The sequence below is a fragment of the Meles meles genome, chromosome 1 (genome assembly GCF_922984935.1).
Source record: "Meles meles chromosome 1, mMelMel3.1 paternal haplotype, whole genome shotgun sequence".
Taxonomy (NCBI): domain Eukaryota; kingdom Metazoa; phylum Chordata; class Mammalia; order Carnivora; family Mustelidae; genus Meles; species Meles meles.
In genome coordinates, this window is record NC_060066.1 from 164932897 (window position 1) to 164947787 (window position 14891).

The following is a 14891-nucleotide window of genomic DNA, read 5'->3' on the forward strand; positions in this document are numbered from 1 at the left end:
CCAGGCAGCAAACCCCAATCAATCTGATTTCTATCACATTTTCCTTTAATTATATGACATCACATCCTCCCATTAACCAGATAGGATAACTGAGGTGATGTTTGCAAGCTCAAAATTAGGTGTTTGCCTGATAAGATCCAATCTAGGCAGATAGTGACTTCTCCTAGTGAAATTTTACTGCAGATCTAGAAAAATGTTAAAATTAGTCCACCTAGACCAGAGCTCAGCAAAGACATAAGGCACATGTCCTTGTTCTTGTGAAAGTGCTATCATATCTTTAATGACTATTGTCAAGATCTCTCATCCACAAGACTGAAAAATACCCTGAAAGTGAAAAAGTGATTTACCAAGTGGCACTACAGAGTAAATTGTTTCACATTTGTTAAGTTGTGAGAACACAAAAATGATACCTCGCTCAAACAGATGGAAGGGACAGTGGTATCAGCAACTTCATTTTTAAATATGAAATGTGACAACTATTGGTATATGACATCAAAGGAAAAAAATAAATGTAGCCTCATGAAAATATGACCGCTATAAAATCAGCAAAACCGTAAAGTAGTAAGAGCCAGCATTTTTGAGCACTCAAAACATTATCATAGTAAATCTTCAAATTATGAACCCCATTTTATAGATAAGGAAACTGAGATTCAGACAAACTAAGTAACTTTGATGAAAATCATATTTAGGAAATGACAGAGCCAGGACTTGACCCTAGGACCATTAGATCCACAATTCATATCCTTTCCAGAATATCATTCTGGACCTCAAATAATAAACCCTCCTTAGCAAGGGAATGAATTTTGGAAATACAGTATAGCTATCTCTTAGTAAGTTTTTTACTCTCAAAATTTAATAAAGTTTTTCCTCACACTGCATCTCATCTATATAAGATTATTTAAAATCAATAAAATGCAACCCATTATGTCTGTATATTGAATATACCGTATTAGAATGATGGTTCCCGGGGTGCCTGGGTGGCTCAGTGGTTTAAGCCTCTGCCTTTGGCTCAGGTCATGATCTCAGGGTCCTGGGATCGAGCCCCGCATCGGGCTCTCTGCTCAGTGGGGAGCCTGTTTCTCCCTCTCTCTCTGCCTGCCTCTCTGCCTACTTGTGACCTCTCTCTCTAATAAATAAATAAAATATTAAAAAAAAAAAAAGAATGATGGTTCCCCAAGTGGAGGGTGGATTCATTCTCAGTGTCCTGTGGGGGAGGGCTTTAATTTATTTATGGGGCCCCATGGATGGTGGTGGAAGAGGGGGATGATTCAGGCTCCTACCCTATACTACACTATGTACTATCAATATCAATAAAGGACTCATTAAACTGCTGGAAGTTGGAATGACATATGTCTTGGGGAAAATCTTAGGGGCACCTGGGTGGCTCAGTCAGTTAAGCCACTGCCTTTGGTCAGGTCATGATCCCAGGCTTCTGGGATGGAGTCCTGAATCAGGCTTCTTGCTCAGCAGGGAGCCTGGTTCTCTCTCTGGCTCTGCCTGCCACTCAGCCTGCTTGTACTCTCTCTCTGGCAAATAAATAAATAAAATCTTAAAAAAAAAAAGATATCTTAAGCCAAGGTAAAAGTGAAATTAAGGAGGCACTTGCGTGGCTCAGTTGGTTAAGTATCTGCCTTTGGCTCAGATCATGATCCCAGGGTCCTGGGTTTAAGCCTCACGTAAAGCTCTCTGCTCTGCGAGGAGCTTGTTTCTCCCTCTCCCTCTGCCCCTGCTTGTGTTCCCTCTCTCGCAGTCTCTCTCTCTGTCAAATAAATAAAATCTTTAAAATAAAGATTTTTTTAAGTGAAATTAAGGTTTTAAAGAAAATCTCTAAATTTTTAAACAGTACCCAAAAATGATCTGTTGGCTAAAAATCCGAAATGATAGTTATAATACCATAACTCCTCTCTATCTCTCAGCTAAGTTTTCAATAACAATCTTTACATGGGCAAATGCAGAGTCCACCAGATACTTCCAAGTTCAATGTCAGGACTAGGACTAGGAATTAGTCTTGTCTTTTAATCCAATCTATTAATACTTGCACTTGATTCCCTCTAGCAACAAGAGCAACTTTATCATAAAGTCATAATTCCTGATGTATGTGGAAAGGTGATGCTGTTGAAGTACCATCAATAAAGCAGATGTTTCTCAGTGGTTGTGATTAATTTGTGCTGATCCTGATACCACCTTGCTCTTGTAACCAACATTTACATTTGCAAGATGGTAGAATTTGAGAGATGGCTTATTGGTATAATCTGTAACAATGGCAGAGGAAGAAGCTAACCGGGCTATATAAAGACTAAGTCAATAGGGCCACACAAACTACATATAAATTTGCAAAAAAAAAAAAAAAATTGCATAAAACTAAAAGGCATGTTTTCATGATCCTAGTGGAAGGGCAATAGCCAAATAATCTGGGATTTTCCTTCCTTCTTCTTTATATTAAATAGTAGAATCCACATAAATATTTTTCAGAGAAGAAACCTAGTTTCATATGGTGAAGGTTGAGTTGAATGACAGGTAAGAGATAACTATTATGTCAATGGTTACAGCAAGGAAAGAGAAATTAAATGATTTAACTTAAAAAAAATTTTTTTCTGGATAAAATAAAGAACATGAAATTCTAAAACCATCCCAAAAGACTTTTACCGCCAGTATTGTCTGAACCCAATTCTAGGAGAGGTGGTAACTAGAGGTCTCCAAATGGGTCTCAGAACAAGGATCCTGGACAGACCTGGAACACATACACTGAATACAGAACGCTGATGCTTTCTCAAAGCTTTAACTTTAAAACAGCAGTTTTAATGTAAAATGTAATGTAACACTGTTACTACTTCACAGTTTTGCTGATGTAATTTAAAAGCCAAACCACAGTGAACATTGTTTCTAGATTAAAAAAACAACAACAACAAAAAACAAAACACAAACAAACAAACAAAAAAAACCCAGCACATGATAATATAATCATCTTATGGGATGCCTTGGGTGGCTCAGTTGGTTAAGCGTCTGCCTTTGGCTCAGGTCATGATATCAGGGTCCTGGCATCGGGCTTCTTTCTTAGAGGGGAGCCTGCTTCTCCCTCTCCCTCTGCCTGCTGCTCCCTCTCCTTGTGCTCACTTTTTCTCTGACAAATAAATAAAACCTTAAAATATATATATATATATGTGTGTATATATATATATATGTGTATATACACACATATATATATGTATATATATATATATATATGATTATCTTATATGGTCATCTTTATTATTAAAATCTAAGCAAATGACTCTCAAATCCTCTATATTTTACTAAAGAAATTTACTGAAGAAAGTGTAGCAAATAAAGATGCCCCTAAGAGCAAAGAATGAATGTTTGATTCATTTGAATGAAGGTTTGATTCCTCTTCCACTGGAAGAATTGAAGCAGAGGCTAGTTGAACCCTGAAGTATCCTAGAGGGGGTTTCCCCATTAGGTTGGTGTTACAACTGTCTGATGCTATTTTGGGTAGAAGGCAGAGAAAACATTCCAGAAAATCAAATTATATTATGAACCTGACATCTCTTACAACTTTTAGACCTCTAATAAATATTTTTAAAATTTCTTCATTTAAAATACTTAACATGGTGTTTACAAAAGCATTATCATAAAGAAGGGGAATAAAGAAAAAAAAATGGGAAGAAAATAATCGCCCAAACTCTTGAAAAAGACCTGATTTGATCAATTAACAGCCTTCCTCATCCTCATGCCCATGGTCCTCGCTTGTCATATGCTTAGACAAATCATTTCAGTTATCCCTTTTGCGCTAGGCAATGTTAGAAACTCACAGGGCATTAGTGACAACGGTTCATTAGTCGGCACAGTGGGCTCCAACGAGGTGCAACTAACCTGGGTTGCTTCCCAGAGGCGCTGCTTCCCAGGTGGAGCTTGAGAGCAAAGAGAACATTAAGGTTTGGGGTTATTCTGGCGCTGACCACAAAGCTCTCTGCGATACCAGGTGCACGCCGCTTGCAAAAAAGGGTAACTGCAAAATATGTTGATCTTTGGGAGAAAACTGAGTCTCTCTTACCATGCATGTGTGGAGAGGAGAGAATGGAAGGGATGGAGTGAGGAAAAGAAGCAAAACCCTTCTTCAAAAAAGGCGCGCACTGCAGCCCCTCTTGCAGATCCCGGGAAGGAGAATTCCAAATGCCAAGTCCGCTGAAGAGGTGGCGGGCAGGGGCCGGGAGACCTTGCGGCACCTAGGTGGCGGGGCGAACAGGCCCGGGTTGGCGACACTTGGACTGTCCACCACCCAGGCCGGATCTCCGCAGTCCTCACGACCCATCCTCCTTTTAAGGCTCGCCAGGGCTGTGGCCTTAACTAGAACATAGTAAACTTCCTCTTGGTTTCCCAGAGATCCCAGGCTGGGGCTTCCAGGCCCCCCAGGTTCACCCGGAGGGGACTTGTTTCGCGTGACGAGCTTCCCTAGGAGCCTGTAAGTGGGGCGCCGCGGGAGAGGGCCGGGAGGAGAGTCCCCACCGCGCCCTCCGCTGCCCCCACTCCTGCAGCGGGTACCTTTTCCAGATGGGTTTTCTCCCTAATTAATTAAAATTCTCTTCTTCTCTCCCTTCCAGGGGGAGCTGGAGTCCCGCAGGCCGAGCCCTCGTGCCTTGCGCAAAGGTGGACCCAGAGTGGGAGGGATGGGGAGGTACCCACGGGGACCGACTGCGGACATCGGAGCGCTGTGGATGGGCCGCTGACCTGCAGGGTAAGGGGAGGTGTGGGCCCGGAGTTTCCGCCTTCCTTCTTCCCCTCCCAAATCACGCGGCAAAAAGGAAAACTAGACCTCGGTCTCCGCAGAACCACCCAGTGCTGGGCTAGCCGCTCTCCTGCGGGTTGGGGCGCAGGGGACTTCAGCTCTTCAGCTCCTCGGAAACGCCCCAGGGTCTAGGTCTTCGGTCTTCCCGGAGCTGAGTCCCGCTGCGCCCCGCGCTTCTTTGGGTTTGTCTTTTTTCTTTTCTCTACTCTTCCCAACCTTGCTTGCCCTGTGGTTTGCTTTTTCCTTTCCTCAAATGAACATCCTTCCTAGTTGGAGAACACTTTTTCATCCTCTGAGCATTTCCATAGCTTACATTTGGGCTGCTGAGTTACCTTGAGGCCGTGTGTGAAAGTGGAGAGGGTGTTCTGGAGGACTGTTTTTCTGAAAATACCTCTGAAATTCATCCCCCAAGGAGAGGGGGGACTCAGACAAGGGAATGAAAGTGTTCCCTCTTCCTCCCCATCTCCTCTCCACTTGGCACTGATGGGAAGAAGCTATATGCCTAAACACAACATCATCTGGAAAGAAGAACTTGGGTATGGGTTTTATCTTAAAATAGAGAAGGGGATTAATGTAATTCTTATTTTGAGAAATTCTGTTATAAGACACCCCCTTGGGAAATAAAAAAAATAAGATGACAATGCTTTCTTATGACTTCATGGGTGATTTTGCAATGTATCTTTTCAAATCTTGTTCTGCACACCCACCCTCCTTGGCTGGTCTTGCTCCTGGGGAACAGAAGATGGCTGCCTATACATTCCTAAGAGGGCAAGGGGTGGGGGGTGGCGATGGTTCAGAGAGAAGTTGGCTCTAGGTGCAACTGCTGACTCTTGACTGTTGGAAGGACGCAAAGGGAGGGTGGTCTTTTCTGTGAGTTTAGGTTCTGGCTACCTTTAATTCACCCCAGAGTCCATGTCTTGTGCTAATGGGCATCTGTCAGCTAAGAGCTCCTGTTTCCCTACTTGCCTCAGTTGGTGGAAGCAAAGGGGCAAACAGCAAAGTGGACCACTCAGCCAGAAAGAAACATGCCAGGCCTCTGGAGCTGGCTTGAGGGTCAGGCCCAAGTCATGGTGGAAGGACTCAAAACCAGAAGGAGACTCCTTTTTCTAAAAGTCCATTCTGATTAGCCTCTTTTGCTCCATCCTTCCAGGCAGCAGGGGACTGGAATAGGTTCTGCAACTCCTCTTAGAAAAACCCACTTTTTACACCTAAAATTGAGTTTTTCATAACCAAACCAAATACTGTTGGTGTTTGGAAGAGAATTGTTCCTCTGTCCAGAAGCCATTAAAAACACCAAGTAAACTCCTTACATCCCCTTAGCTCCTTAGAGTTTGTAAAACATTTTTCACTGACACCAACTCAGCTAATCCTGCAAGCCCAAGCTTCAGGTGGACTCCTCATTCTCATTGTAGCAGTAAAGAAATAGAGACTCAAAGACACGAAGCAGCTTGTCCAAGGTCACAGTCACGAAATACCTTATCCCTGATTGAAACCCTTTCTGCAAGGCCTCTCTCATTCCATTGCTTCCTATTATCCCCTCCCATGAAATAGGCCCCCCACCCCCTCATGACTGGGCCTGGGCACCCTGAGAATGTTCTTCCAACACCCCCACACATACCCCCAGAGGGGAGAACATTGACTAATTCAGGCTGCAGTTTGCCACCAACACAGACAAAAGTAGAGTCCAATGGACACATGACTTTGGAACTGCCTTTCAGAACACATTCTCTTCTGGACAGTTCTTCAAGGAACCCACATTAAAACACACCCCCCACCCATCAGCCTTTCATGTTCCCCTCACTGCCAAGACTCTCCCTATAAACCATGTAAAATAAATAACCTCAAATATAATTCTTAATAGCAACCAAGTCCATGTTTCCTCATCACTAAATTTTATTGCTTCCCAATCTTTAAGACAAATTTCCCATGGGACTCTGGCCCTTTCAGAAGACAGGCCGAGAAAGCGGCTTTCCCAAGATTCTACCTGGATGCCCCAGGCCGTGATGAGCAAGGTGTCAGGGTATTCAGAGGCTTTGAGACAAGGAGTGGCCTCAGAGGGCTGGAGCCGGACGCTAGGAGACAAAACCGGTAAGTTTTCCATCTGCTCGTCGCCCCCTACAGGCCACATCCGCCATCGCAGCGAGAGCCCATCATAGTCCGTGCAAGTATCTTGGTCTAGTCTAGGTTCTTATTTCCCTGGACCTGCAGATTCACCCATTCCCAGAGAAACTGCGTGCGGGGACCCCACTCAGGCACTCAGTCCTGGGGAAGTTCTAAGGACTACAGGCCTCGGAACTGGATTCACTTTCTAGAAATGAGTGCTGGAGGAGGTGCAAACCAGTTTAAATTCGTGTGTAGCCGAAAGCTAAAATTCTCCCCCATAAAAACCAACCCGCTTCCTTTTTTTTTTTATTACAAATAAATCTGCCTAAGTGGAATAAAAAGCGGATATCAGTCGTGTTGCCTTTAAATCTTAATGTAAAAGGGGATTTCCGTGTCTTTTGCCCCTGGTGCCCGCGTTCACATCAAATGGGAGTTTCAAGCACCCCCTCCCCATACCAAATGCTTGCGTTCATTACACATAGTTGTATTTTCCCCTTCTGCTCTAAACCTTCGTGGCTTAACAAGCTTAAACCAAAAAGAGCTTTTCAAAGGGGTACAGCCAGATCTATCTCCAAGACATCTACCAGCACTTTAAATAGCCGCCGTCCCGTTTGGGGTCTGGCTCTGGGAGTCTCCTATTCTCCAAGAAATAAAGGAAGGGGACCATCTCCAGGCTCTAGTGACTAGAAGGAAAGTTACTGGCGGATCACTCCCCTACTCCCTGCAGCCTAATGCAGCGCTGGAAAAAGCCCCGCGGATCTCAAGCCGCGGCTTGTGGCCGAGTGTCAGGCTGCGGGCTCAGGCTCGGCCGGTATTGCTGCTATGCGTGGAAATATGAGCGAGTAATTTTATAAGTAACAAAGGATCAGGGATGGAATGAGGCCTCTGTTATCCAATGTCATTTAGAAGCCTTGGATCAGCAGCTTCTTGAGGCTAAAAGTGAATTCAAGAAGCCCTGCCTTTCCCTTTTCCCAGGGGTGTCAGCTAAAATTAGAAATAACCTCTGTGTGTTTGCACAAATCATGTACCATTTGCTGTTTGTGTAAAAACCGATTAGCCAGACACAACTGTGAAACAACTTGTTACTTTTATAGCTGCAACACACAAACAAATTTAGATCCGTTTAGTTTTCCTTGTAAAAGGAGATTAGAAGGGACTCGCCCTGAGACTGTGTGGTCCATAATCTCTTCTCGGTGAAGGTTACTGTTGCGCCTCTCCCGCGAGGTTGATTATCAGGTTCCTGTTTATCAAGTTAAACTATCTCACCCCCGGCAGCTTGTTTTATTTTAGGACCGGGATCCAGGAGTAATGTTTACTCAGGACACAATAATGTTTACCAGGAAAACAGATTCGGTATTTTCGAGGACTTGTCTTTCAAAGCGACTCGCTAGCTCATGCCGACAGCAGAGGAATAAGGCTCGGATTTGAAGCCGGATGGCATCTCCACGACCAAGAGCCGAGGTGGACGCCACCGACAGGGACTGGCCGTGTTTTGCAAGCAGGACGCGCATAGGGCCGAGCTGGCAGCATTGCTACCGGTTCCGGTATAAAAAAGCGATTTCGCATAAGTAATTGTAACAGCTAAATTAATTACTAAATAATTAGAATTGATGCCTGTTTGAGGATATGTTGGTGGTGAATGGGAAACGGCCTTCCACGTCTAGACTTATTTCTACCTTAATACTTTAAAGGTTGCAACAGCTGAAATGCACATTAAAAATAATCTACGGGGACATCTCCCCATTCCTGCCCTATGATCTCTCATTTCCCACTAATCTAGACTGTGGTTTGCTTTTTAAAGATTTGAAAAGAGGGGAATAAAGGTAAAGGGGAGGGGTGATGTGCACCTGTTTTTAAAAGGGTGTTAAGGCCCTGATTCCTTGGCCTTCCAAAACACTGTGGGTTGAGGAGAGAGGAGGCATTGGTAGGAATCCTTCAGGAATCAAAATTATGTTGTGGATTTATTATTGCCATAAGAAAAGAAGTATCTTATTTGAAAATATTCTGAAAGAATAAGAATTATGTCTTATTGATCAGATTAATATAGATAATAGTTTCACTGCAAACATAAAACTGCCATAACATACATTAAAAAATTAACTGTGTTTATTTACCATTTCCACTTAAGGAATGAAAAGAAATAAAAAAAATGTAAGATTTAAATGCTAAAATGGAGGATGTTTGTAATTTACATTCTTTTGAAAGGATAATTGAAATGACCAAGACCTCTCATTATGGAAGACAAAAGTCTGGTATTTAAAAAAAATTAAAAGATTGTGTGGTTGTTTAGACTTAAATTGGTTTTTTTAAAATGGCAGCTTATTTTATCTATAGAAATATCTGGTCAGAATTAATGAATTGGTATGAATGAGATCATCACCCACATCCCAATTTTGTGTGAAAACTAAAAGAAAAATATTAATACGATTTAAATTAGGCATATTCTTTCCTTTCTTGAATTAAATTTTTCTTACTTTGCAATCATGCATAGCTAAGTTTAAAAGGGTCATTATTTGAAACTCCGTGAATTTCTGGTACAGATAAAATACAAATACAATTTTAAAATATTGTCGTTTACCTCAGACATCTAAATAAAACACTAGGGTGAACATTTTAAAAATTTATTTACAAAGTTGTGTACAACACGATGGAATAACATTTAGAATACCATATATATTCATTCATATATAAACAGACTTTTATAATAGAATGACACTTTTCGCCTTTTGAAAATTTTTATATTTAAAATCTCCCAACGTCTCTATACATTTTTTTCTCACATAAAACTGCGGAGAGTGAACCTTCAAAAAAAATGAAAGTTCAGAGCTCTAAATCTACTGAATTTGTTTTTTCTTAAAAAAATAAGAACCCCAAAAGTAAAGTCAATAATTTTTATACAAATATGTACAAAGATTTCCCTCCCATCCCTACGGTACTGAGAGCAGGCCGTCGGGGTACATTTTTGGAAAATTCTGTTTTCGGTTTTACCTGTACCGCAAGCTATTCCCGGCGGGCGTGCGGCGAGAGTTTGCTCCGCCAGCCTAGGTGTGCACGAGTGGGTGGAGGCCGCCGAAGGTCGGTGTTGAGGGGTCGGGGGGGAGGAAATGGAGGAGAAGCAGAGTCCGGGATTGGGCAGGGGGGCCGGGCCCGGGGCGGGGCGCGCAAACTAGAAGTGCAGCCGCCACCCGGCTCTCGGTCCCGGCCACCGGCGCATCCCTATTGAGCGGGCCACTTTGCTTGCGCCGCAGCGGCGGCAGCAGCGGCGGCCGAGGCTGCGGGCTGCAGGAACTGTCCAGAGAGCGGCACGCTCAGGATGGGCGCGATGGCGGCCGTCGTCCGGCTCAGCGACAGCGGCTGATGCGTGGCCATGAGCGCCGCGGACTGCACGGTGCCCGGTGGCCGTAGAAAGGACTGAGCCGCGCTGGCGCCCCCACCGCCCCCGGTGCCCCCAGTTACCCCCGCGCCCCCAGCGCCCGCTGCTGAGCCCCCGGGCGCCGCGGGGCCCCCGCCGATGATGTTTTCGATGCTGAACGACGGCCGCGCGCTCGGCTCGGACTTGATCAGCGACGCCGTGGTGCCCGCAGCGCCCGCCGTGCCCGCGGCGGCCGCGGCGGCGCCCAGGCTGTTGAGCTGAAGCTGCAGGCCCGGGCCGAGCTGTGAGCCGAAGGCGGCCGCTTTGCGGCCCAGCTCGCCCGAGGGCAGCAGCGGCACCGCGGGCGGCAACACGGGTGCCACCGGCGGCAATGCGTAGGGGTACTGGAGCGCCGCCGCCGCCGCCGCGGCGGCCGCGGCAGCCGGGTGAGAGTAGGCGCCCGCCGCGGCCGCGGGGTGCAGGCCGTAGGGGCGACCGTAGGGCCCCGTGGCGCCTGCTGCCGCCGCTAGGCTGTAAGCGCCGAAGCTCTGCATCATGAGCGCCGTCTGCTCGCGCAGGTGCTCCTGCTGGTGGCGCTTGAAGCGTTTCCGGCGCCGCAGGAAGCTGCCGTTGTCGAACATGTCCTCGGACTGCGGGTCCAGGGTCCAGTAGTTGCCCTTGCCAGGGTTGCCCGGCTCGCGGGGAATCTTGACAAAGCAGTCGTTGAGCGAGAGGTTGTGGCGGATACTGTTCTGCCAGGCGGGGAACTTCTCCCGGTAGTAGGGAAAGCGGTTGCTAATGAACTCGCAGATACCGCTCAGGGTCAGCTTCTTCTGCGGACTCTGCAGGATAGCCATAGTGATGAGCGCGATGTATGAGTAGGGAGGCTTCACTAGGCTGTTCTTGGGCTTACTGGGGGCCAGGCCTCCCGTTGCACCGCTGCCGGAGCCCGGCCCGCCGCCGCTCCCGCCGCCCTCCTCGCTGCCAACGCCGCCTTTGCAGCCGTCAGGTTCAGAAGCGCCCGCCTCTCCCCCTGGCCCAGCCCCGGCTCCAGTAGCCTCTTTGGGCAATGCCAGAGGCTGTTGGTGCGGCGGCTGAGGCTGCCCATGGTGGGGTGCCGCCGGCGTCACCTCGTCCGCCTCGTCCAGGCGCAGCTCCGGCGGCCCCACGGGGCTCTCGCAGCCCGCGTCGCTCTCCTTCTCCTCCAGCCCGTCGTCGCCCTCGCCCACCACATCGATGTCCACGTCCTCGGCCGTCAGCACCGTCTGGCCGGACATGTCGCTGGCGCTGCCGCCGCCGGAGAGGGTCATCCCTCCTCGGGGTTGGTGGCGGCGGCGGGGAAGGATCGGCGGACGATGGGAGTCGTCAGGGGCTGCCGCCGAGCTCCGGGGAAGGGGGTTTGAGTGCTCCCGAAAGATGGGAGACTGGGAAAGGGGAGGGGGACGTAGATGGTTCGGGGCTCTCCCGGCTTGGCTCACACTCGGCAGCCCGGCATCGCGCGGCGCGGGCACTGCCGTCTGGGCCCCGCGGCCGCGCTCCTCAAACTCCTGCCGTCCCTGGCGCTCGGTACTAGGCGCTCGATGCCGCTCCGGGCCACCGCGGCTTCTCCACGCCGCGCCCCCTCACTTCGTCCGGGTTCCTTGGCCTCTGGCCCGGGCGTGGAGAGCAAGAGCTGTGCAGACCGGCGCGGGACTCCGGGCGCCGAGCAGCTCCGGAGGGCGCGGGAAGGGGCAACGGGGGGGAGGGGGGGTGTCAGGGACGCCAAGGCCCCGTAGTCGAAAGTCCCGTTTTAAGGACTGGCCTGATAGATTACTTTCTACTTAAAGATCCAGCGGGAGGCGGGGCCACGTGACCGCGCGTGACGTCAGGGCCGCGGCGGAGCCGGCCAAACTCAAGTTGGTTCAGGGAATTGTCAACAAAGGGAAGAGGGACGCGCCACACTACGCCGTACGGTGTGCCAGCATCCCGCGGGCTCCGAGGGCGTCCTGGCCCGCCCCGGGACCCCAGTCTAGGCTGGAACCCCGCGCGGGGTCGAGGGAGCCTATGGGTGTGAGTGCTGGAGGGTGGGTGTGAGCGAGTGAGGGCGTGGGCCTGGGAGCTTCCGCGGGACCCGGCAGCTCTCGCTGCTCTGCACTCCCTGCTCCCTCTCCCTTCCCCCTTCTCCCTTTGGCCAACACTCTTTAGGCTGGGACTGGGCAACGTAGAACGAGGTTCCCCCCCCCCCCCATTTTTTAAAGAAAAACTTAGTAGTCTCCGTTCTGTTTTTTTTTTTTTTACGTTTGATTCTTTTTAGCTCTTGGGTAAGGGCTGCGCACCCGGCTCCGTTTTGCTAATTAGACTTCAAACCCCCTCCTGCCTCGCTGCTCATTAGGCGGAGACACCTACTGAGGGGACAAGTATCCTTTCCCCCCAAAGCCAAACCACCCGTCCTGGCTTTGCTCTCCCCGCTCGATGTGGGCGTGTTATATATATATATTGCCCCCCCCCCGCGCACCCCGCACGGCCACAACAGCATCAGCTGGGGTTCCCGAAGGTCAGAAAATAGTTATTGATTAATCTATTAGAATAGTTGCCGAGAGAAATAAAAACGACGTAAAATAACAGTGAAGCTATAAATAAAGAGGCTATAACTAGCTGCTGGGAGTTGTTAAACGACTTAACAAGTGAAAAAGTCGGAAATGAGGCGCTGGGGAAGGAGCCGGGACTCAGCGGCCTGGGTAAGTCGAGTGAAGCGGAGTGGAGGCTTCCGGGCCTCTACGTTAGACGCTGCGCTCGGGCTGGGACGGCAGAATGACGCGGGAGCTCGCGATGTGACTTCCCGGGCCGTGGGGCCCAGCCTCTTGGGAGCGAGGGGAGGCCTCGGGTCTGCGGGAGGGCTAGGCTCTCAGTTGCTGCTAACTAACGTGGATTCTCTCCTCTTAAGGCTTAGGTAAATCCTCCAAGATTTAACTTCCGCGGATACTAGTAGCAGAGCGGGTGGAGGAGGCGAGGATGCGGCTAGTACACACCGAGTTTCCTTGACAAGGAAAACCGTTGGTGGTAGGAAAGGCTGTGGGGATTTAACTGGAATTGGGGGTGGGGGATCGCAAACCGACCACGGGTGCGTGGCATTACCCGGTGCTCTCGGGCCTCGCACCTCGGAATAGTGCTCCTGACCGGGTGAGTCTGAGATGGGCCACCTCTCTTAAGTTTTAGGCCGCCTGAAAGCTAGCTGCAAGCGCCGGCCGTGTGTGGCCGGGCTCCTTGAACCCAAGCCCTGCCTGTCGGCTGAGTCCTGGAAGGAGAAGGCTGGCCTCACCAGAGGAAGGAGAACAAGGGGAGAGGTGAGAGAGGAAATAGTTGGTGAAATATTTACAGAAGGCGCGAGGAATCCGATTTAATTCTTGGTGGACAGTGGTGTTTCTGATTCCCTCAGTCTGTGTCTCTCACCTACAATTCCCTTAATCCTTGGCCTTGGGGAAAAAAAATCCGTAAACTTACTTCATTACAGGCAGTGAGACACATAGATTGACTTTCATCTCCATTAGATAATATTCTGTATATAATACTAGTCCATTGGATCTCCGTTTCGCAGAAAGTTCTGGTTTGTGCCGGGGATGGGGTGGGGGGGGGGCGGTGGCAGTTACTCCATCCTGAGACAACAGCGAAACTCTACAAAGTTTTTTGGGTAACAGAATCAGTCCCCGTTGTACCGACCCTAAAATGCATCTCTGAGTTGATTTCCGCAGCTGCACCTTTTTGTGGCCCCGCAGGTCCGAACCGTTTGCAATGCCATCTAGACAGCCATCGGACCCGAGCGGCGCGAGCTGGCAGTCCACCACTACACCCGGCTACAGAGGTCGAGGCTGCAACTCTCCGAGCAACCCAACAATTACAAAAGGAAGGTCGGAAGGACAAAAAAAGAACCCGAAATTTAAAATTCAGAAATTACTTTTGAGCAGTTTCTGTGGTCCAGCTGCAGTGAGAGGCGCGGGCCGCGAGCCCTATTGCAGCCCAAGAGGCTGGACCCGCGTGGCCGCGTGCCGTGTGTGTGTGTGTGTGTGTGTGTGCGTGCGTGCGTGTGTGTGCGTGCGCGGGAGTGTAGCGGCTTCACAGGCTGCCCTCAGTAGTCTTCTGAAAGTAGCCTCCAAATGAGCTTAATTTAGATTCTGCTGCCCTCCGGAGCTGGGTCTCAGGACTCCCTCGGTGCTGCGGGTCGCTGCCTCGCCCTCCCTCGGCCAAGACCTGGCCTGATCCGTCCATTCCCCGGTGTCTCGTTGGAACCTCCCTGGGGGAAGGCGTGGGGGATGAACAACTCCCAGCCGCCAGTTCCATTTGTTGCGCTTTTTTCATTCGACACAATAAAAGTCAAATTAATTGATTCATACCATTAATTACGGCGCGTAGCGTGAAAAGCAACGCTTCCCCTCGGTTAGAGATCTATTGTGCTAATCTCTTGTTCAATCAGTGTTACCATCTGATGCCGGGTCTGGCCCTTACAGAAACTTTTCGACTCGATTAGCTCAATGATGAGACGTTGCAGGACCTACTGGCTGCGGCCGCGACGTCCATTGCCCGCGCCGGCCCAACCGCTTAATATCGATTTCCAGCGGAGGCAGCGGATTTTCCCGCGACCACTCTCGACTGGGAAACCCGCCACTGTTCTCCCCCTTC

General features: G+C 49.0%; 1 protein-coding gene and 1 long non-coding RNA gene across 2 annotated transcripts; one reads left to right on the plus strand and one right to left on the minus strand.

The window, feature by feature from the left end:
* Positions 1–9572: 9572 nt before the first annotated feature.
* On the minus strand, positions 9573–11550 carry FOXD3 (forkhead box D3). Its single transcript, XM_046020613.1, has one exon. The coding sequence runs from the start codon at positions 11546–11548 to the stop codon at positions 10103–10105; it is 1446 nt and encodes a 481-aa protein (XP_045876569.1). The 5' UTR covers positions 11549–11550; the 3' UTR covers positions 9573–10102.
* A 637-nt stretch (positions 11551–12187) lies between these two features.
* LOC123954178 lies at positions 12188–14560 on the plus strand. Its single transcript, XR_006821042.1, has 4 exons — positions 12188–12955; positions 13162–13277; positions 13428–13561; positions 13991–14560. It is a non-coding gene; the product is annotated as an uncharacterized LOC123954178 (long non-coding RNA).
* Positions 14561–14891: the final 331 nt, after the last annotated feature.

Bases quoted from the DNA above. Each gene is read 5' to 3' on its own strand.
- FOXD3 (XM_046020613.1), bottom strand. From the start codon at position 11,548: ATGACCCTCTCCGGCGGCGGCAGCGCCAGCGACATGTCCGGCCAGACG.